Here is a 21,819-nt window from a genome sequence, read left to right on the forward strand (position 1 = left end):
ATCTCCCAGGACCTCAAGTGGGAGCTGAACATCACCTCCCTCACCAAGAAGGCCCAGCAGAGGATGTACTTCCTGCGGCAGCTGTAGAAGTTCAGCCTGCCAAAGAAAATAGTGGTGCACTTCTACACCGCCATCATTGAGTCCATCCTCACCTCCTCCATCACCATCTGGTACGCTGCTGCTACTGCCAGGGACAAGGGCAGGCTGCAGCGCATCATTCACTCTGCAGAGAAGGTGATTGGCTGCAGTCTTCCTTCTCTTCTGGACCTGCACACCTCGAGGACTCTGAGACGTGCAGGAAAGATTTCAGACTCTCCCCTCTGGCAGGAGGCTGCGGTCCATCAGGACCAAAACCTCTCGCCACAAAAACAGTTTCTTCCCGTCTGCAGCTAGCCTCATTAACAAGGCCCGGGTCCCCCACTGACCCCCCCCCCCCCCCGCAAACGATACAAATGTCTCTGCACATGTAAATACTGTTTCATCTCGTCGTGCACAGACCTGGCACATTGCACATATTTGTTGTTGATTGTTGATCTTTGTTGTTGTATATTTTTATGTTGTCAGTTTATATATTTATATGTACACAATATTCTCTTCCATTGCGTTACTTCTGCACGGCACAGACCCAGAATAATGCTCATGTATATATCTGCAACGTTGTTCTTCCATTCCATATTTATTATATTTCTACATTTATTTATGTTGACTGTATGTCTGCGTGTAGCACCTTATCACCACAGCAAATTCCTCGTATGTGTAAAACACTACTTGGCAATAAAGCTCCTTCTGATTCCTTCCTTCTGAATGCAAATTAGCAGGACCAAGCTTGTCAGTCAGGGTGTGTGTTTAAGCATGTATGCGTGTGTGTGTCATCACCTTTGATCCTTGTAAACCTCGGCCAGCAGGTCCAGGTAGGCCCACCATTCCTGGGCTGCCAGGCTCTCCCTGGATAAAAAAGTCAGTAAAATGTCAGACATTAAGTGTTTGTGTCAGGACCATGCAAGCAGAGCTAACATGTTATGTCTTTTCTCAAACACATCACAAAAGCCTTTGTCTCAGGAGCTGACCATTTGAATGCAAGTATTTGATAAAGGTTTACATGCAGTGCTTGAAGTATATGCAGTACCAGCACTTTTTACTCTACATTTTACTCTGGCTTACTGGCACTTCTCACAAGCTGCCGGTAGGCCTACTCTTTGCTGCCCTCTCCATATCAGGTTCTCTGACTCACTCTGTGACACTCATCTGTTCCCGTTCTCTCATGCCTGCTGATCTCTGCCGGCAGAGTAGGGAGAAACTCTGGCGCCTTTCATGCAGACGTGTGCATAAAGTAGCTTGTCAATTTCACTTTTCATGAATCACAGCATGGATGGGGCAGGACATTAAAAAAAGGTTGACAGCCATTGGGGTCATTTACACTGGGCACGCTAGGGACATGTCACAATCAGAATGTCCTGACCACATTTTGAAATGGCTGATTTTGTCCCCATCACTTTTTGAAAGAATGTTAAAAATATTCTGAAAAATAGCTTGCAATGACAAATGTTAAATAACAAAGGAAAAGGCTTTGAGAAAGGTTCATTTTCATAATAAGAAAATATGCAAAGAAATTAAAAAATTAAAAAATTGCATTGTCCAAAAAAAGCAACTTAACGTAAGAAAAAAAAACAAGCTACTGATTACTGCACTGTATTCTATTCTATTCACCAAATCCAATACAGATCAGATTTTGGGAATGCAGCCTCAGTCTAGATGGTCGGATCGGAAATGATGCAACTCTGACTTCACTGTAGAGGTGCTGTTCCCACAAGCTCCACAAATGCCATTATTAAACATGTGGCTCTCTTCCTCCTCTACCTTGTTATCATGTGCTCACAAATTCCCTTTCTTACACCTGAAATCCACCGGGTCAAGAGCTCTCTTCTCAGTTACGTCCGAGAGAGTGAGTGTTGTGTCATGGAAAGGACAGAAAGTCTTGAACATTTGTCATAATTCAGGAGAGATGTGACCCCGGGAGTAAACCGGGAGAGGGCGATGAAATACGGGAGTCTCCCGTGAAAATCATCAGGATTAGCAAGTCAGAGCTAACCGAAGCTAACCTTTATGGCCACATTTAAACTCTAAAGTATATTAACAATCACTAAATTTTTTGTTTTTCAGCTCAAACAACGTACTTTTTTAGTTCCCTTTCACTACTCTCATTTCCAGCAGCAGCAGACAGCTGTTTTTACAATACGAACACTATGTTACAATTCCACCTACTGTGAGCAGACGTGAACCTGAAAGTACTTAGGAGTAACCTGTACACTGTAACATACCTTGGCTCCAGCAGGTCCAACTGGACCTGGAGACCCTGAAAGTCCCCTTGGCCCACGGTCACCTCTGTCTCCCTGTGAAATTTGAAAAGCTCACTGACACATCAGCTCTGAAAGGTAAATACAACTAAGTACAATAATTCAGTTGGTCGTATGCCTGTTTCAGTGAAATCTTTGTCACTACAGGTATGTAAATATGGACATTAATCACTTTGAATCCTAAGTAACTATTTACCTAGGTGGTTTTACACCTTGCATTACCAGGAAATCCTCATGTGAGGGCTATTATAACAAAGCAACACTTCTTCATGTTGAACAAACAGCAATCAGGATATCCTCCAAGTTACTGGAAATATACTTTGGAAGCAGCTGCACCATGGCAGATTACCTTTTCTCCAGTGATGCTTTTGCCTGGTGCGCCCTCTAGGCCTCGCAGACCTGGTACACCCATCTCTCCCTGGATTAAACAGCAAGTCAAACTGTGTCACAGCATTCCACAAACCAAATGTTTCTAGTGAATCAAAAGCTTGTTTGTGATGCGTCTGAGTGTTCTGAACATAGAAGCCCACTGAAGGTAAAACAAGCAGATAAAACTGAGCTGATGTAATGCACATATTCCTGACTAAAGAGCTGGAAGTCCACATACAGATAAAATACATTAAAATGATAGTCACTATAACATGAAATGCACAAGTTAAAATGAAAGTAAAACAATAAAAAGGGCTGGTAGATCAGATCAAATCTGAAAAGGTTTCAGGTGGGACCTAAAAGGAGACAGCCTGATGTCCTCAGGCAGGTCATTTCAGAGCCTCGGGCCCCTGACCACAAAGATTCTATCTCCTCTTGTTTTCAAGCTGGACTTGGGGATGCTGCACAGAAGACCCCTGCCAGAGGATCTAAGGCTTTGCGCAGGATCGTAAGGGGTTAAAAGATCAAAAATATATTCTGGAGCCAGGCCACAAAGAGCTTTAAAACAATCCTAAAACAAACAGGGAGCCAATGTCAAGAAATTAAAATGGATGTGATCATGGGCGTAAATTTCATCTCACAGTAGGGAGGGACAATAAACATAAAATTTCTCAAGAGCAATTTTTGAAGGGGACACAAATAATACAGCCAAAATTGTAAAATTGTAGGATAAATGTAACTTAAGTTCATAGGTTCACCACGCGGCCATATTATCCTAAATAACTTGTGTCCTCTAGGCTACATAGTAATTTAGGTTTCTTCTAGGATAGTGGATCTCTCTCTCTCTCTCTTATATATATATATCTATACATACACACACACACACACACACACATATATATATACACTCACCTAAAGGATTATTAGGAACCATACTAATACTGTGTTTGACCCCCTTTCGCCTTCAGAACTGCCTTAATTCTACGTGGCATTGATTCAACAAGGTGCTGAAAGCGTTCTTTAGAAATGTTGGCCCATATTGATGGATAGCATCTTGCAGTTGATGGAGATTTGTGGGATGCACATCCAGGGCACGAAGCTCCCGTTCCACCACATCCCAAAGATGCTCTATTGGGTTGAGATCTGGTGACTGTGGGGGCCATTTTAGTACAGTGAACTCATTGTCATGTTCAAGAAACCAGTTTGAAATGATTCAAGCTTTGTGACATGGTGCATTATCCTGCTGGAAGTAGCCATCAGAGGATGGGTACATGGTGGCCATAAAGGGATGGACATGGTCAGAAACAATGCTCAGGTAGGCCGTGGCATTTAAACCATGCCCAATTGGCACTAAGGGGCCTAAAGTGTGCCAAGAAAACATCCCCCACACCATTACACCACCACCACCAGCCTGCACAGTGGTAACAAGGCATGATGGATCCATGTTCTCATTCTGTTTACGCCAAATTCTGACTCTACCATCTGAATGTCTCAACAGAAATAGAGACTCATCAGACCAGGCAACATTTTTCCAGTCTTCAACTGTCCAATTTTGGTGAGCTCTTGCAAATTGTAGCCTCTTTTTCCTATTTGTAGTGGAGATGAGTGGTACCCGGTGGGGTCTTCTGCTGTTGTAGCCCGTCCACCTCAAGGGTGTGCGTGTTGTGGCTTCACAAATGCTTTGCTGCGTACCTCGGTTGTAACGAGTGGTTATTTCAGTCAAAGTTGCTCTTCTACCAGCTTGAATCAGTCGGCCCATTCTCCTCTGACCTCTAGCATCAACAAGGCATTTTCGTCCACAGGACTGCCGCATACTGGATGTTTTTCCCTTTTCACACCATTCTTTGTAAACCCTAGAAATGGTTGTGCGTGAAAATCCCAGTAACTGAGCAGATTGTGAAATACTCAGACCGGCCCGTCTGGCACCAACAACCATGCCACGCTCAAAATTGCTTAAATGACCTTTCTTTCACATTCTGACATTCAGTTTGGAGTTCAGGAGGTTGTCTTGACCAGGACCACACCCCTAAATGCATTGAAGCAACTGCCATGTGATTGGTTGATTAGATAATTGCATTAATGAGAAATTGAACAGGTGTTCCTAAAAATCCTTTAGGTGAGTGTATGTATATATATATATATACACATTTATTCATTTAGCTGACGCTTTTATCCAAAGTGACTTACAATTGCTATACATGTCAGAGGTCGCACGCCTCTGGAGCAACTAGGGGTTAAGTGCTCAGGGACACAATGGTGGATAGGTCAAAGTGGGGGATTGAACCCGGGTCTCTCATACCAAAGGCATAGTCAAATCCATTGCGCCATCACCACCTATATATAAAAAGTTTTATTTTTACCTAAGTTGATCTAATTTTTTTGTCATTTAAAATAAGGTATTCATTTTTTAATTGTGTTCAATTTATATATGTATATTTACATTAACCCATACGCGTAGGAGCCATTATACATGAGGGGGACATGTCCCCCCCACATTTCAAAATCTATGTTTTGTCCCCCTCACTTTTTTTTTGGGCGATTTTGGAGTTGGCTCATAGCCAGGCGGTTTGAGTGACTAGTTAATCAATGACACACACCGCATCAGACATGATTAAACGGTTGAAACGTGGACAAAAATCATGTAGGCCTATAGAAAACATGCGACACAACGCAAATGCGGTGCTGAAAAGTTAAGGGAGAAAAAAAGAGTTCGCTGAGGCAGGTGCAACAAAGTACCTCAATATTACGTTTATTTTGTGCTGTTCTTTTTGTACCTGAAGACAGCCGTGGGGACGCCTGCTGCAGGGGGGGTAGTGATTTTGATAAATAAATAAAATAAAATAAAGTAATTGGTACCTTTTCATGTTCCTTTTTTAGCCTACTTTTACTCTTTACTCCAGTATTTTCTGTGGGCCAGCAATATACTTTTAATATCGCTATATTTTCCATTCATACCTTCATAACTTCACCAGTCTGTAATCTGCTATAGGCTTCGTTAAACCTGATGAACAGCAGATGAAATATATGATTAGCCTTTACTTTTACTGAAGTAGGTTTGTCATTTTTTTCTTTTACTTTTTATGGGAGTAATAGTACTTTTTCTTGAGTAAAGATTTTGAGTACTCTACCTGCCACTGGCCAGCAGCACCAGTACTAGTGCTGTCATGGTGAACATGAGACAGACAGCAGAGATGAAGGCAACAGCAGAACAGAGTCAAAGCAGCAGTTTATGGTAATAATGATGATGATATGACTTATTTATTTATCTACTCAATGGCTCAGCTGAAGTGATTACTTTACTTGAAGAGTGTTAGAGGGATGTTTCTAGTTTTGAAAATGTATTTTAAATGCTCATTTAGTTATGTACTCTACTTGCATAAAATTCTCAAGAATGCAGGAATAAAGGTTTCTAAAGACCCAGAGGGCCCGACACATGCTTTGTCTGGAGAGCGGACTGACCAGGGACAAACTCCTGGGCCACTTTTTGGCCTCCGTCTGTGAAAAAACTTGTGCCAGGAGCAGGGACGTGCACAGGAATTTTGAAGGGCAGTTGCTCTGACCTGAAAAAAGGCACTAAACACAGTATCCAAAATGTATTAACAATATAAATGTCACCAAAATACATATGAGAAAAAGAGTTCCTTATATAATTGTTTATTGTTTTTTTTAATCATTATTATTATTATTTTTTCCTTTTTTTTATTTGAAAATAAATAATCTAGATTGAATTGACAGATGGGGAAAACTCGCTTCTAATAAAATATTAAATAAAAAAACGCTTAGATTTCGGAAAAAAATACAATCCTTTTTTAACCTTTTGGCTTCCCGTACATTCAGTTGCGCTTCTAGCTCGTATTCACTTCTGTTGGTACGTATCACGTATGGTAACTGGGCAAAACTACGCATGATTTGTTGTAGTATGATTGCATAAAGGAAGGAAACAGGAATTCGGGTAGGGAACAGAATCAACTGACGTGCAGGCAGCGCTGCAGCAGTGCAGCCACTTAAACAGAGTTTGCTCTTCCCCTACTGACTTTCACTTTCGGTGCCCGAATGGAAGTGAATGAGGCTTTGCGATCGCGATTATTTTTTTATTTTATTTTTTTCTCTCGGAAGGGCGAGTCGGAAGGGCAACTTGAGTCAGGAAAGGCAAACGGGCAGTTGCCCGGGCAACCAGAGCAACCCCCCTGTGCACGTCCCTGGCCAGGAGGTGTGCATGTGTCTCTGCTACGTGCCCATAAACAACTGAAAAGTATTCAAAATGTTCACACAGAGAACATGAGCATCCTGCAGTATTTTAAGAGGAAGAGGTCAGAGGTCACAGGAGCAGGAGGATAAGAAACTGAGGAGGACGAGCTTGTAAGTTGTATGGATAGCTAGTAGACGTAGTAAATTCTAAAACTCACGTAGTAAAAAGACTTTGTTATTCCTACCGCATGTCATCAGTTTACTTTGAAGACAGCTCTCTGTGTTCATAAACATTTGTTGCAGGAAGAGTCAGGTCCAAGTGAGACACAGGAAATATCAGACAGCTACATCAAGTGTAATATTAGGATAACTGAATACATTTGTACTGTGGCTACATTAACTAGCAGCTGTTCCATGGTTTTTATGGTATGTAGTCGGTTTTGTTCTAGTTATATTATACTCCCTCTCTCTGACCCTCTCCCTCTTCGAGTTTTCATAATCTCCCCTCTCCAGTCTATTCTTCTCTTTCAGCCACACTAATAAGTACATTCTGTTTTCAAAAATCATTAGAAATGAGCATTTAAGTGCTTTATTTAAAATAATCGAGGGGGAATGCCCCCGAACCCCTCAAGCATTTCAGCGCCCCCCCCCAGGTTCAACGTCGCTCCTACGCCCCTGCATTAACCCCTTAACATTCCAGGTCCTTGCGATAAATATTTGCCGGCAGACGTGGCTCGTATTAACTCTGATTTGAATGTAAACAACTACGATACGCTTGTATTCAAATTAGCTGCTGAACTCGGACCTTTTGAGTGACAATCAATGAATGGCACTTTGTGTAATGTTAACTTTTAATTCTGAAAATAACGATATCCAGTTTTAAGTAGGAAGCTCATGATCTACCAGCAAAAAACAGCGATCAGTGACGCTGCGTTGGTGTTTCACAGGTGATCCTTGTAGGTGGGCAGATTAAACAGTGACGATCCGAGTCAGACAAACACACTGAGCCATGAGACTTTTTGTTGGCGCAGCTATGCAGCTACCAGAATTACGGTGTTTCTGCTGTTGTTCTACGTCATTAAACCACGGTTATGCTGCGCGATCATGCGCAGTAGATGCTGGTGCGAACAGGAAGTAGCCCTGTAGTAGTATTTTATTGGTCCAAAACTGGCTTCACATCAGCGGGGTGGCTTCGTCCAGTAATATACTGTCTATGAAAACACATCTGCGTCAAGCTACCGGCTAATATGGAGCGATGATGCCTGCTGCCAAGGGGCGGTGCTGTTTTAGAAAAAATACACTAAGACATACACTTAGAAAAACCTGTGTAAAATAGTCATTTTTCATGGTATTGGTATGAAATTTTAACTTGGACTAGGTAAGGCTTTATGCCGTGGCCCTACAGTGTTTTCCAGCTAATAAGTCCCAGCTATAGTATAGTCCGCATTTTCAAGTGGAAATGAAAAATACATTAGTTTTTGTGTGTTAATTAATTCCAGTAGCACTTACAATCATCATGACTTTTGGGTTTTATAGTTTTTGGTTGAAGTAGTAAAATGCTAGATTAGTATGTTTGGGGTAAGATGACGAACATATTAAATTACATTTGTTTTTATTTTACTTTATAATATGTTGCACTAAGCATGGTCTTCTTAAAGATACAAAAAAGTCAATAAAATGTTCTTTAATGTGTCAGAAAATAGACAGCGAGCTTAGAGGGGGGGCGTCTTACCCCACTCTACCCTATATATCATCATATTATTTGATGGTTTTTAAGGGGTGGACACCCCTCAGATAGGGGGGGACCTGACCCCCCTGTCCTCCCTGTGATTTCTGCCTATGGGTATAATGTGGTCTTACTTCCTAGTTTGGACTAATAACCTCGCAGCTGAGTTCTGCATAGTCTGCAAGTTTTTTTATTTAGACATGTGAACAGGCTGTTGCAATAATCTAGGCTAAAGGAGATAAAGGAATGTACAGCTTTTTTAGCATCTCTGGCATTTAAGACTGATCTTGTCTTGTCTAATATTTCTAAGGTTGTTGAGGCGCGACTGGAAAAGCTTAGCAAAGTCTTGTTCAAAGCAAAGATTGCTATCAAAAAGGAGACCAAGATTTCTAGCAACAGGCTTAATGTGTTTAGACAAGTGACCAATAGTATGTTTAGTAAAGTGTTATTATGAGCATTTCTGTTTTATTGGTATTTAGCTGTAGAAAATTCATTGACAACCAGTTTTTTGTCAGCCAGGCAGGCCAGCACACTGAGTTCTTCAGAAGAAGAACTGAGTATGAACTGCAGAACAATGGAAGTGAATACCGTCTTTGCAGATCACATCACACAGGGGAAGCATGTACAGGTAGAGCAGGAAGCAACGTCTATGTGGTACGCCTAGCAGGATTTTCAGCCTGCATTTGGTTCATCTTACCTAAAGACTAAGAGTTTGCCTCTTTATTTCCTTAATGTTATGTAAGACCTGTTGAAACAAGATTCTGAGGTGGGACATAATGCAGTGATCACTTCATGTTCCCTCCTACTAGTGCAGAATGAGGTCACCATCTGACATTATGTGAACTTCAAGGTTTCCTTTTTTTGGCCATAGTAAATACAAGTCTTGTTCTGTTCACACAGCCTACTTTACATTTAGTTGGAAACACACATCCAGATTTTTGAGGAGCTTCCGACTTGCTCAGTTCTTACTGTATGTTGCAGCAGTGCATTAGCTCGGTGTATCTATGGGGAAGTTTTTTCTGCGCTGTCAGTTTCACAGTGCTGTCATAGTGACAGTTTCAGCAACGCGTGAAACATTCCAAAATATAGAAAGTACTGAACAATTTAGTAATTTAGTGAGTTTCAGTCACTGACTCACCTTAGGCCCAACAGCTCCATCCTCACCAGGAATGCCAGGTATCCCAGCAGCCCCGTCAGGCCCTGGCTCCCCCTGGAAAACCACACATACACCAACATGTTCAGGTCTCACTCCTCATTCTACTGAGCATGCATTATTCAAGGCGGGTTTGTTTGTCTACCTTTGGTCCTGTCTCACCAACACCCCTCTCTCCCTGAGGTCCAGGCTCTCCAGGAAAACCCTGGTCGCCCTGGGAAGCACCACAAATGACTGAATGTCACATCAGATGACCAACAACTGAAAGGTGCACCAGATGTTTTAGTGCTCCATAGTTGGTGTCACGTACTGTACTTTTTTAATTTAAGATTTTACGACTTAAAGAGAAAAGAAAATGAAGTAAAACTGGTATTAAATACTGTGGTAAAACTATGTATGCACATCCATCACAGCAGAATGTCTTCCTGGTTCATCTTTAACCTACTATACTTGTGCTTAATATACTGTAGTTGTGTGACCTGACTTTTACTTTCAGTTTCACCTCAAAGTTAAGTGATTCAGATGAACTGACTGTTGGTTTTAATATAGTAAGTAACATTTGAGGAAGACTATCTCGTTTCTTCTTTCAAATATCTGACCATGATCACACAGGGCGCATTTGTTTCCAGTGAGAAGCATCTTTTCCAGTTGTTTTCTGGAGGCAGGAGTGCACTGCTCACGTTTTTACAGGAGCACTTTAAACGCCTCGAATTGAAAATAAATCAACTCAGAACAGAAAAGCACCTGAAGTCATTTGTGATTTTTTCACATTGTCCAATCGGTTCAGATTTGAGAGTTTAGTTCACAGCAAAATAGCGGTTATGCTGAGGACCAGGGATTTGGTGGTTGCCTAGAAACAATAAAAACATGCTGCAAGCTGCTCTTTTAGAAGTTGTAGGCTTCAACGAAAAAGGCAGTGCAACATGCTACATCTCACTTTGGCCTTACACAGTGCTTCAAAGTAATCTGTGATAATGTGTTCTCTATATATTTCTCATTCAATGTCACATTACATTTATAAATGATTAATGTATGTTAAACATATCACTCATTCCTATAAATAATATAAAATCCACAGTTTAAACTCTCTACTGATATTCTGCTACTAACCTTTGGTCCAACTATACCCAGTCCAGGAGGTCCTCTGGGACCAGAAGGCCCAGCTGGCCCTTGGTCCCCCTAAAGCCAGAGAGAAATATCCAAATTTAAGATGTGTTACACAACATGCCAAGATGGGCAGTCAGTAGATCTCTCAAACTTTGCTACATTTGTACATTTCTCCGCTTACTCCCAGCTGGGTAAAATGGTCAAACCATCAGGAAAAAAACCCCGTTAAAGTGTGGACAGATGAGACTACACCAGCTCAACAGGACTGTTTTTAGTGCACGGACTGGCACATGTTCAGAGAGGCCGTAAGCCCAGGAAAACCATGTCAATGTTGAGGAATGTACAGCATAAGTAACATCATACATCAGCAAATGTGTTAATGGTGTGGCGATTACAAACACAATTAAAGCAGTTGGAGTGCCCAGATGCCGCAGCTCTTGCACCGCGGCTCTCAATTGTCACGTGCTTATATCTGTATATCGGCAAGTAGATGTGTTCGGTGTGGGGTTAGGGTTTACAAGCACGTAAAGTTTGGTAGAGAGATATTTGAGCAAGTACAGTAAAGTTACAACCTGTTCATGTTTCAAGCCACGGACACGCCTTTGTAGGAAAACATAACGTCATCAACGTGTTCAGGGTTTTCTGACATAGTTCTAAGTAAGTGGCGCTATGACTATAAGTAAATATTGGCTTGTATGTGTTTAGGGCGGGACTCTTATCAAACATGTAAAATTTGGTGCAGATGTGAGCATGTACACTGAAGTTACAACAACTTCATGTTTTGTGCCGAATCATTGATTTCCTACTACGGAAAGTAACCATACGTACAACTTTTAATCATCAATGGGTTTAGACTGCACAGCGAAAAGTCGAACAGACTAATTCCCTAGGGGGAGGAGTGTGTAAATCGCCAAAAATATTGACGCACACTCCTGTCTACATCAGTGGAGCTGAAGTGGAGCAGGTGAACAGTTTTAGGTCCCCAAAGCATCACAGAGAACCTGATATGGTTATCACATATCTATGCCCATACTGTACATACTTTCTGGGTGTATGCGTGTATAGATATGTATGCATGTACTGTATATACTAAACATAAAAAATAACAATTGACAAACATTTCTATGCATGTTCTATGTGTGTAGCGCGAAGGGGCAACAACTTACATTTTATTGTGTAACCCTGTGTAAATTAATCTTGATACCTTGATGACTTACAATACAAAGAAAGGATCAATATGGTAAGCAAATTCTTCAAATTTGCATTGGCCTTGCCTTTTCTCCTTGGATGCCTGCCCCTGGAAACCCCACCAAACCTGGCAGCCCGGGTGCTCCTGTGTTTCCCTGAGGTCAGACAGGTCAGATATGCTTTACCGAATGACAGGTTTTCACTGGACATGCGTCTGTACCGCCAGCCATGTTTAGTAGTTAACCTTATAAACCATAACCATACCTTATCACCTTTGTAGCCGACTCCTGGCGGTCCACGGCTGCCCTTGGGACCCTCATACCCCCTGCCACCCTGTAAGAAACACACTGGGATGGTTAAGACAACAGAAAGGCCTGGAAAAACAAAACATACATATCATAATGACTCAAATCATACTACCATAACCTGAATGACACATCTTTTTTTATTCACTAATTACATGGGGCAGTTACATCTGAATACATCCCACATAAAGTCTGATTGGTCCAGTCTGGATTTTTGAAACCTCTGTGCAATTGATAAATGAAACAGTAATTAAAATGAGTATTTCTCATCTCCCTCTATGGTTTTAAAGCACTAATGTGTCACGTATTAAATTTTGTAAAACATCTGTGATGGTTTCTGGAAATGTGTATCCCTGTACGTAGCAGACTATCTTTAAAAATGAATAAATAAAATGATACATGCTAGTTGGAGTGAACCAGCTTCTCCTGCAACTTACCTTGGGCCCTGGGAGACCCTCACCTGGAAACCCTGGAGATCCTTGCATGCCTGGTGGCCCTGCTGGACCCTAAACACATCAACACAAAGAAAGTAAATGTTAAATACAGAATTAACAGATATTACATTACAGTAGTGATTGTAACTAGAGGCACGATAACATTAAGTCAGCAATAATAAAAGGTCAGTTGCTGGAATATGAGCTGCACTGCCAACAGTAACTTGTGTGGTCTTTTATTCTGCATTTGTTGTGCAGCAACATTTAAAGGATAGGTTCAACAAATAAACGATGCAGATATATTTACATGTTTTTGAGATAGGAATGAAACCGTTGCCACCCCAATACAATGGAGATAAAGGGAAGTGTGTTTGTGCTAGTCAGAGTGTTCAAAAATGACATTTGAAATTTTTTTCAACACAGTGAACTAATTATATGCTTGTATCATATTACTATGGGTCAGTGACAAAAAATTAAATTTGAGTGGGCTGGGCCTTTAAATTAAATTCTACAGAAGCAAAGTGAGGTCATTATGATTTGAATTTTGTAAGCAAATATATACGTAATTGTGAAATGTAACAAGCATGGTATATATTTATACAAATACTTAATGTTGATATTTATAAATAATATATGACAAACACTGCTGAATTTAAATTATTAAAATATTTTACTTTGAAAGATGTCTGAATCAATGTGGTTTGAATCCTGTTGTTATAAGAGTTCCGAAACTTGATTTCAAGTTTTTTAGTTTCACAATTTCATTCAGGTTGCTCAAATGCAGTTAGTCAAATTCAGATCTATCTTGCTTTGAGGAAGGGCCACATCCAGCTGACCATCAATGGAACTGCTGTGGAACAGGTAAGCAGCACCAAATTCCTGGAGGTGCACATCACGGTCCTCTGTGATGTGCACCCCCGTGGTATTAGGTATTGATTTAAGCATTACATAGGAATGGGGTGATGGCAATAAATATATCAGCTATATGAGTAGTTACTGAATTTTCACCCACCGGTGTTCCTGGTTCACCCACACCCATTGGTCCAGGAGGGCCTGGTCTTCCTTGGTTCCCATTGTCACCCTGAAAAATACAGTTGACAGAATAAAGATAAACTGAAAAGCACATTACATGCCTCATTAGATAAGTAGGAAAATATTCTTTATTTAATTAAATACTAAACCAAATCTAACTTTTTTTACCTTGGGACCAGGGAACCCAATGCCCTTATCTCCTGGAGGTCCAGGTGCACCCCTCGGTCCTCGGTCACCCTTTTATGAGAAGGAAAAAGAAACTTACCAACACGCCCATAGCTTTGACCTGTTAACATACTGATTTACTTTACTTTATTTTGAAACTTGATTGCCAGTGTTCTTACTTTAGATCCAGATGGCCCCTCTGGACCATGGTCTCCAGGTCCTCCCCTGGCTCCCTGAGACAGGAACAAAACAGGAATCGACATTTAATACATATGTAAATAAAGATAAAATTTACCTAATTTCACTACCATTTTCAATGTGTCAATGTTCTTGATATATTGTATACAAGTTAAAACAAAGATAAGACAGGTAATTTAATGGTTGTGTTGTTTTTTGGTTTTTGGAAAGCTAAGTTCCCCATTCTTATAACTGTTCTGTCTCTGGAAAGTGTGTGTCTTTTCTGATACTTATGGAATTAACTGTCATTACAAAATGATCCCTTACCAGCTTCCCACTGACTAACACAGCAGGGGGTATTAGGCCCCAGTCCCTGTTGTGGCTAGTGAGTTTTTTCAACTGCTCCACCCAAAACCACACGGTGAACGGTGAAATTTTAAGGATTTAAGGGTGGGATTAAGCCAATCCAGCTGCTGTGGGTTTTTTAATGTGCAGTAAATAGGCAACACTGTGGAGGAACTACTTGTTGGTTACTTGTTAGCTAGCAAGGGATCCACACAATGGTTATGACAACATTACAAGAAAACGTATTTTATGCTGTAAAGCTTATTATACTAAGAGATTCATTAAGAGGTGCTAAACCTATTCAGAAGTGGACACTGAGCACATGCAGCACGGTAAAAGAAACTGATAATGAGAAAGAAGAAAGTGATAACCTTATACATTAACTAGACTGTTTGAGTTCTAAAAGATCATACCAATATCTTGCATGCTTGAGCCTGTTCACTGCAAACCACATATGCTTTGCACTGCTGACATTTCTCACAATGTTACAAGAGTTAAAAGAGAACTCGATTGAGCATTGCATTCCTATAACATTGTTGGACTCAAAGGAAAGTTTAAAAAAGATTTAAAAAATTGATGCAGCAGAACCAGAGATACCACTAACTATGTCACACATTCTACTTTCTTGTCAAAATCTGGAGCCTACATTACTCACAATGCAACTCAGCTACAGACAGTTCAGTTGGAGATTTGGCTGTGCTATGATAGTAGCGGTTTATGAAGTCTTGGGCCTCTAGCAAGCAGACAGAGGGGTGAGCTGCAGACGTCTGGAAAGCTCACTAACTCCACAAACCCAGATTCTTTTTATTTTCGAACTTGCAGTCTTCAGCCTCAACCAACACAGACTCGAGTGGCATCACATGAGGCAAATTATTAGACTTCATTCAGCTTTCTCTGAAGACACAGTGACACAGACACAGTGTGTGGCACTGGTTAATGGGCTGTGACTGCCCTCTGCTGGAATCTAAGAGGAGTGTAAACATGAACCTTTGACATGCAAATCATATCCTCAAATGTTAGAAATCTACAGACATTTGTATCTTGAAAACATAACCAAAGGCAGCCAAGTATGCCTATTGATTCATGTAACTGTAACATTAAATTGTAAAAACCATCAGGGCTTTTATCAGGTGTCCAGTGTATCACTTTTTGAGCCAATTAGGCGTAACTGTACATTGTGAGTCATTTGTAAAGTCATAATTCTGATGATGCATGCTTTGATTTTGTTTTAACAGATGTAATGATGACTGCGATAGATTACCTGACTCAGAAAAATAAGTTCTTGCAGGCCGATTTTCATATCACAGAAGATAGGGGGAAACAAGGTAAAATACCTAAAATACAATTTAATATTGTTATGTATATTTGATTATTGCTGTCGTTCTGTAGAGTGACTGCATAAGCAGGTCACCTGTATAATAACCTCCTACACAAACTCTGTCAAATAGTTAGTTATTACCTGACAGGGAAGGCCTCCAAAGTTAGTATGTGTGTATCAGTATGGTTCAAGTTTAGCGCCTAACCTCCTTCATCTCTTGTCCTTTCATTCCCCCCTCACCTGTCTAAGGACTGGTGGATACTAATACTATGATGGTGGATACTTTGCTATGAGAGATTAATGAATAAACTTTTGACTGTGGTATGTAGGTACATTTCATGGGAACTGGAGACAGATCAGAAGGAAGTGAAACCTAATGGCACTCCAACGATGGCTGCTGTTGTTCTACCGATGCTGAAGGGGGCAACAAGCATTTAAGGAGAGAGGGAATGGATAACATGTGCCCAAATCCTAATCCTCTGGGACAACGTCTGCTCAAAGACGACAACCAAACATTGCAAGCTTGGATTCCCCGCTTTAGAAAGGCTACATTAGGAGAGGGATAAGATCTAATCCACAGCTCACATTCCACAAGTGCAGAGCAGGAGATGGACCCAGAGTGTGTGGCTTTCACTGCACCACTGATTGTTCCAGTGCGGATGTGGCGGGACACAGGAATCTTTCAATTTGACCACACACCCGTTCGGGTATGAAGGCTCACGCACATAGAGTTCAACTCAATTTTTGAACGATAACATATTATAGGTGTACTGCATATTGGTAATATCAAGCTTTTAAATGAAACTTAAACATTACCAGCTAAAGGGCACATACACCTACTTCTAATAATAAATCGCCCTGAAATGCAAATGTCTGTTCATTTATATGAATATGAACCACACAGTCTGTGAATGGTTTAAACGAACATGATACAAAGTGGAAGTTAGTGAACTTCAGAGATGTTTGTAGGCACATTTCTGAACTTTGGACAAAGCCAGGCTGGCTGTTTCCACCTGCTTCTACATCTTTATGCTAAGTTAGGTTAAGCACATCCTGACTCCAGCTCTGTACTTAACACACAGACATGAGATGGTTATCAAGTGTATTTCCCAAAATGTAGAACTAATCCTAAAATTTCTGCTCGGTTGATTTGTTGGATGAATTTTCTATTTGTTGTATTTAACCAACACACACAGCGCTGTGGAGTCACAGCATTGTCAGACAACAGAGTAACATAAAAACATGTATCTTTTGAGTTTTGAGTGAACAGCATGTGAGGTGCGTATTTGGGTTTTATCTCCATTATTCCATTTCAGTGTCCTCATAAATGTAAACTCAGCCAAGCAGCTGTGGTGCCAAAACTATAACACTGTCTGATACATATCTTACTTATTGTCAATTATCAACAATTTGAAATTATTATATACTCTGTGAGTGTAGATCCATATGCAAAACATTGTCCGTTTTTATCTCTGGTCCCATTCCCACAGTTGGTCGCGGTGCTGGCCGCTTCAGTAGACTCCTTGGCCTCCACGACTGGCTCCAGTCCGCCTGCAGGGCTCATCGTGTGTTTTATGTCGATAACTTTAATATTTTCTGGCAAAGAATGCCTCTTTTTAAGACAGACGGACTTCACCCAAAAAGACAGGGCTCAGAAATGTTATCTGCGCACATACAGCATGTGGTGCGGTCCACACATGATTTACGTGAATGACTAATCATTCATGCAGCACACCTGGACACACCACCGCTCACTGAACAGATCTCTGCCTCACTGCCACTAACTGTCTCCACCTGCTGGCATGTAAAGCCGTCTGCTCCCAGCGCTGTTCCAAAGACTTCTATTCCTGTCATCATCACACATAGACCAGTAAACCGAAATGTGCACATCCCACACAGAAATAATAGAAATCGGATAGGATTAGGACAACTGCACCAACTCCAGCACCCAGAACAAACTCATTTAAAATCACTTTCAAGTAAGACTTTTATCTTAAATGATTTTATCTTGTCTGCAAATCTAGATTTTATGTTTTTAACTGAATCCTGGTTGCAAATGAATGACTATAGCCAGCTAGCTGAACTGTGTCCGCCTCAATATGATTGCTTTAGTTAACCGAGGGTCAGTGGTCGTGGTGGTGGGCTAGTGAGCGTGTATAGGGAAAATTTAAAATGTCATCAAGTACGCTGTGATGAATTTAACTTGAAGTTCTCACTCTTAAAGTTGGAGGGCTGCAACCTATCATATTTGTTATAATTTATCGCCCCCCAAAACTGCCTGGAGGATTTTTATCAGAACTTCCTGGATTTTTATCTACTCTGGTTTTAAATTATGACAGAATTGTTCTTTGTGGCGATTTTAATGTTCATGTTGATGACCCCAACAATGTTAATGCAACTGACTTTTTAAATATGGCCACTTCTATTAACTTCAAACAACATGTCAAAGGTCAAACACATAACCGTGGTCATACACTGGACTTGGTTTTTACCCTGGGTGTCAGCATTTCCTCTGTGGAATTAGTGGACATGACCATATCTGACCACAGATGTATTGTTTTTAGCTGCGATTCTCCTGTTACTCATTCCGCCTCACCAAGCTCCGTGTGTTCTCGCTTCTTTAATGAACAAAGTGTTTCAAAGTTTTGCACATTCTTTCAGAGCCAAAGCCAACACCTGTCTGATTCCAACACCAACAATCTGGTCGATCACTTCAATCATATCTGCTTGTCGTCACTAAATATTACTGCTCCTCTAAAGGTTAGGCCTACGTCTAAAGCTAGTAAGCAACCCTGGATAAATGACAGCATTCGCAGCCTAAAAAGGGAATGCAGGAAAGCAGAGCGCAGATGGAAATAATCCAGTCTCCAAGCCCATTATCTCAGTCTGAAGGATTTATTAATTAACTACAATAACATGGTTAAGGATGAGAGACCACACTATTTTTCTGAACTCATTACTACACATAAACACAACCCCAGGTTTCTGTTTAAGACTGTGGATCAGCTGGTAAACCCAACCCCTCCTTGTGCCTCAGCTGGAAGTAATGATGACTGTGAATTGTTTTTATCTTATTTTACCAATAAGGTGGTGTCAATCAGAGCCTCTATTACCCCCGCGGCCTCTTACTCAGAGGTTCCTCACCAGCAACAAGAGAGTTTTAACCAGTTTTATCCCATCGACTTGTCTGAGCTTTTAAAAACAGTATCACAAATGAGAGTGTCCTCCAGCCCACTTGATGTAATACCTACAAAGTTTTTACTGAAAGTAATGGATTCTGTTGGCCCCCATTTGATCTCTGTTTTCAACAGCTCCCTATCTACTGGTTGTGTCCCTGATTATTTTAAAACGGCTTGCGTGAACCCACTTTTAAAGAAACCTGGTTTAGATCCCTCCCTCCCACATAATTTTAGACCAATTTCAAAACTGCCTTTTATTGCAAAGATTCTAGAAAGAATTGTGTCCAAACAGCTGCTCACTGTACTGGAAAATAACAAAATATTTGAAAAGTTTCAGTCTGGTTTTAGGAAGTACCACAGCACTGAGACTGCCCTGCTTAAAGTCACCAATGACCTTTTAATGTCGGCTGATGAAGGCATGTGCTCAGTCCTGGTACTCCTGGACCTTAGTGCTGCTTTTGACACCATTGATCACAACATCATGTTAGACAGACTGAGGCACTGGGTGGGGATCTCTGGTACTGCCCTAGAATAGTTTTCATCCTACCTGTCAAATAGGAAGTTTTGCGTGTTTGTAAACAACTACTACAACTTTCGAGCAGCACACCACAAAACTTGTTCAATCATGTTTTTATCAACTTAGAAATATAGCAAAAATTCGATCTATGTTAACTTTTAAGGACACCGAGACCATTTTACACGCCTTCATCTCATCACGCCTGGATTATTGCAACAGCCTTTTCACCTGTTTAACCCAAAAATCTATTGATCGACTCCAGACTGTCCAGAACTCAGCTGCCAGGCTTTTAACCAGAACAAAGAAATATGACCACATTACTCCTATTTTAGCTTCACTACACTGGCTCCCAGTATGTTTTAGAATTGACTTGAAAATTCTATTGATCACATTTAAAGCTCTTCATGGCCTCTCGCCTTGTTATATTTCTGACCTTTTAGTCCCATACACACCAGCACGTACCTTGAGATCCTCGGGCAGAGGTCTGTTGTCTGTTCCAGAGTCTCGACTGAAAACTAAAGGGGACAGAGCGTTTGCTGTCAGGGCCCCGAGGCTCTGGAACAGCCTGCCCGAGGAAATCAGGTCGGCTGAGTCAGTGAACTCTTTTAAGTCCCTTCTTAAAACATACTTTTATAGGAGAGCCTTTCCCGATCTTATCTGACTTTATTTTATCCCTTTTATTTTATTCTATTTTACTTATTTTATATTTATCTTAAACGTGTATTTTGGTCTCAATGTTTTCTTGCTTGTTTTGTTGTCTTTTGGGTATTGTTGTCTTTGCACTTGTTGAAGCACTTTGTAACTTGTTTTTGAAAAGTGCTCTACAAATAAAGATTATTATTATTATTATTATTATTACATGAGATTACCAACATTGACGCACCGCATCATTTTGCCATTCACAATGATTACAACACATCAGCTGTGTATCCGGTGTGAGGGAAGACATCTGAGCTAAGACACAATCAGTTGTCGTGGGAAAACGTTAACTCAGGCTCAGTGTATAATGGGATATCAGTGTGCTACACAGCCCTTCATTTGTGCACAATGTGCACAGAGTATTGGTTAATGGGATAAAAAGTATAAAAACTTCACCTGCTCTCCTCTGGGCCCTCTGGAGCCAGGAGGTCCATCTGCACCCTAAGGAAAGATATCAATATATATATCACTATTTTCACATTCAGCACTTGGCCACACTCCGTTGCAAATAAATCATTAAAAATGTATTAAACCTACTTGTTCACCCTTTTTACCGGGGGCACCACATTCACCCTGTTCCCCCTGGAAAATACAACCAGTAAAGGTGCAGGTAAGCAAACAACTTTCTAATCTGGACACCGTGCCAAGTCACACTGTCTGACACTGGCTAAAGGTCTGTAGGCCTTTTAGTATTGAAACTGTGACAACTGGCAAGATCTGTATTTATGGGATTTCATGTAGAATTATGCTTATGTTTATGATATTTCCATACCTGGATTCAGTAGTGGTGATTCCTCATAAATAAACATTTTAATTTATCAAATATCACAACAAAAACAATAACAATACAAACCTTTTCCCCTTTGCTACCAGGCCGACCCTAGAGAAAAGGAAATTTTACATTAAACCTTTTCCTAATTTATAGCAGACAGTTGCCTGCCCACCAACCATCATGGTACTGGTAAAGAAAGTCAAACAGCCAACTAACATCAACACAGGACTACTTAATATGATGGGAGCACAGGAGATGTCACAGAATAACATTTTGCTACTTGTTTTAATGGTAAAAAAAAACTGTAATAACAGGGGCAACCGTGGAATATACCATACTCAGATTTACATCTTGAAAACCTGCAATCCAGGCAAGAGAATTTTGAGAAAAATATTTGATGATTACCACAAGGCCCTCCATTCCTGGACGTCCATTAATGCCAGGTTCCCCCTGAAGTGAGCGAGCCCAGACAAAACAGCACATCAAACAACACTTTGTGGATTTATTCTGTTACCAGCACTGGATTATGAAGACAATAGAGACTTACACGAGATCCCTTTGGACCTGGAGCGCCATCAGACCCCGGCTCGCCTGGTTTCCCCTAGATGAAAGTAAAGGGAGAGGTTGTGCCGAATGAGAATATTTGGGCCCCTTTTAGTTTGGACGTGTATGTATAGGCAAAGGTGAGGTAGGGCATTCTCAATGTGACCTGTCTGTAACCCCTGTCCAACATAAACTTCCAACTGAGCGCAGCAGGTTCTCAGATCACTGCAGCCTGTGTGTTTGCTCAG

General features: G+C 40.9%; 1 protein-coding gene across 1 annotated transcript in view; it reads right to left on the reverse strand.

Moving 5' to 3' along the window:
• Positions 1-21,819, reverse strand: part of col28a1a (collagen, type XXVIII, alpha 1a) — a gene marked incomplete at its 5' end in the record, with an annotated part of 48,202 nt that overhangs the window by 20,214 nt on the left and 6,169 nt on the right. The window contains 17 exons of the mRNA XM_038724294.1: positions 877-945; positions 2,319-2,390; positions 2,704-2,772; positions 9,776-9,847; positions 9,936-10,004; positions 10,901-10,969; positions 12,172-12,240; positions 12,350-12,418; positions 12,828-12,896; positions 13,837-13,905; positions 14,025-14,093; positions 14,201-14,254; positions 20,653-20,697; positions 20,794-20,838; positions 21,110-21,136; positions 21,434-21,478; positions 21,576-21,629. Of these exons, the coding sequence (XP_038580222.1) occupies positions 877-945; positions 2,319-2,390; positions 2,704-2,772; positions 9,776-9,847; positions 9,936-10,004; positions 10,901-10,969; positions 12,172-12,240; positions 12,350-12,418; positions 12,828-12,896; positions 13,837-13,905; positions 14,025-14,093; positions 14,201-14,254; positions 20,653-20,697; positions 20,794-20,838; positions 21,110-21,136; positions 21,434-21,478; positions 21,576-21,629 (1,035 nt within the window). The remainder of the gene's footprint in view (positions 1-876; positions 946-2,318; positions 2,391-2,703; positions 2,773-9,775; positions 9,848-9,935; positions 10,005-10,900; positions 10,970-12,171; positions 12,241-12,349; positions 12,419-12,827; positions 12,897-13,836; positions 13,906-14,024; positions 14,094-14,200; positions 14,255-20,652; positions 20,698-20,793; positions 20,839-21,109; positions 21,137-21,433; positions 21,479-21,575; positions 21,630-21,819) is intronic.

Source organism: Micropterus salmoides, unplaced genomic scaffold (genome assembly GCF_014851395.1).
Source record: "Micropterus salmoides isolate LMB-PRFRI ecotype aquatic unplaced genomic scaffold, ASM1485139v1 Ms_hic_scaffold_17, whole genome shotgun sequence".
In the NCBI taxonomy this organism is placed as follows: domain Eukaryota; kingdom Metazoa; phylum Chordata; class Actinopteri; order Centrarchiformes; family Centrarchidae; genus Micropterus; species Micropterus salmoides.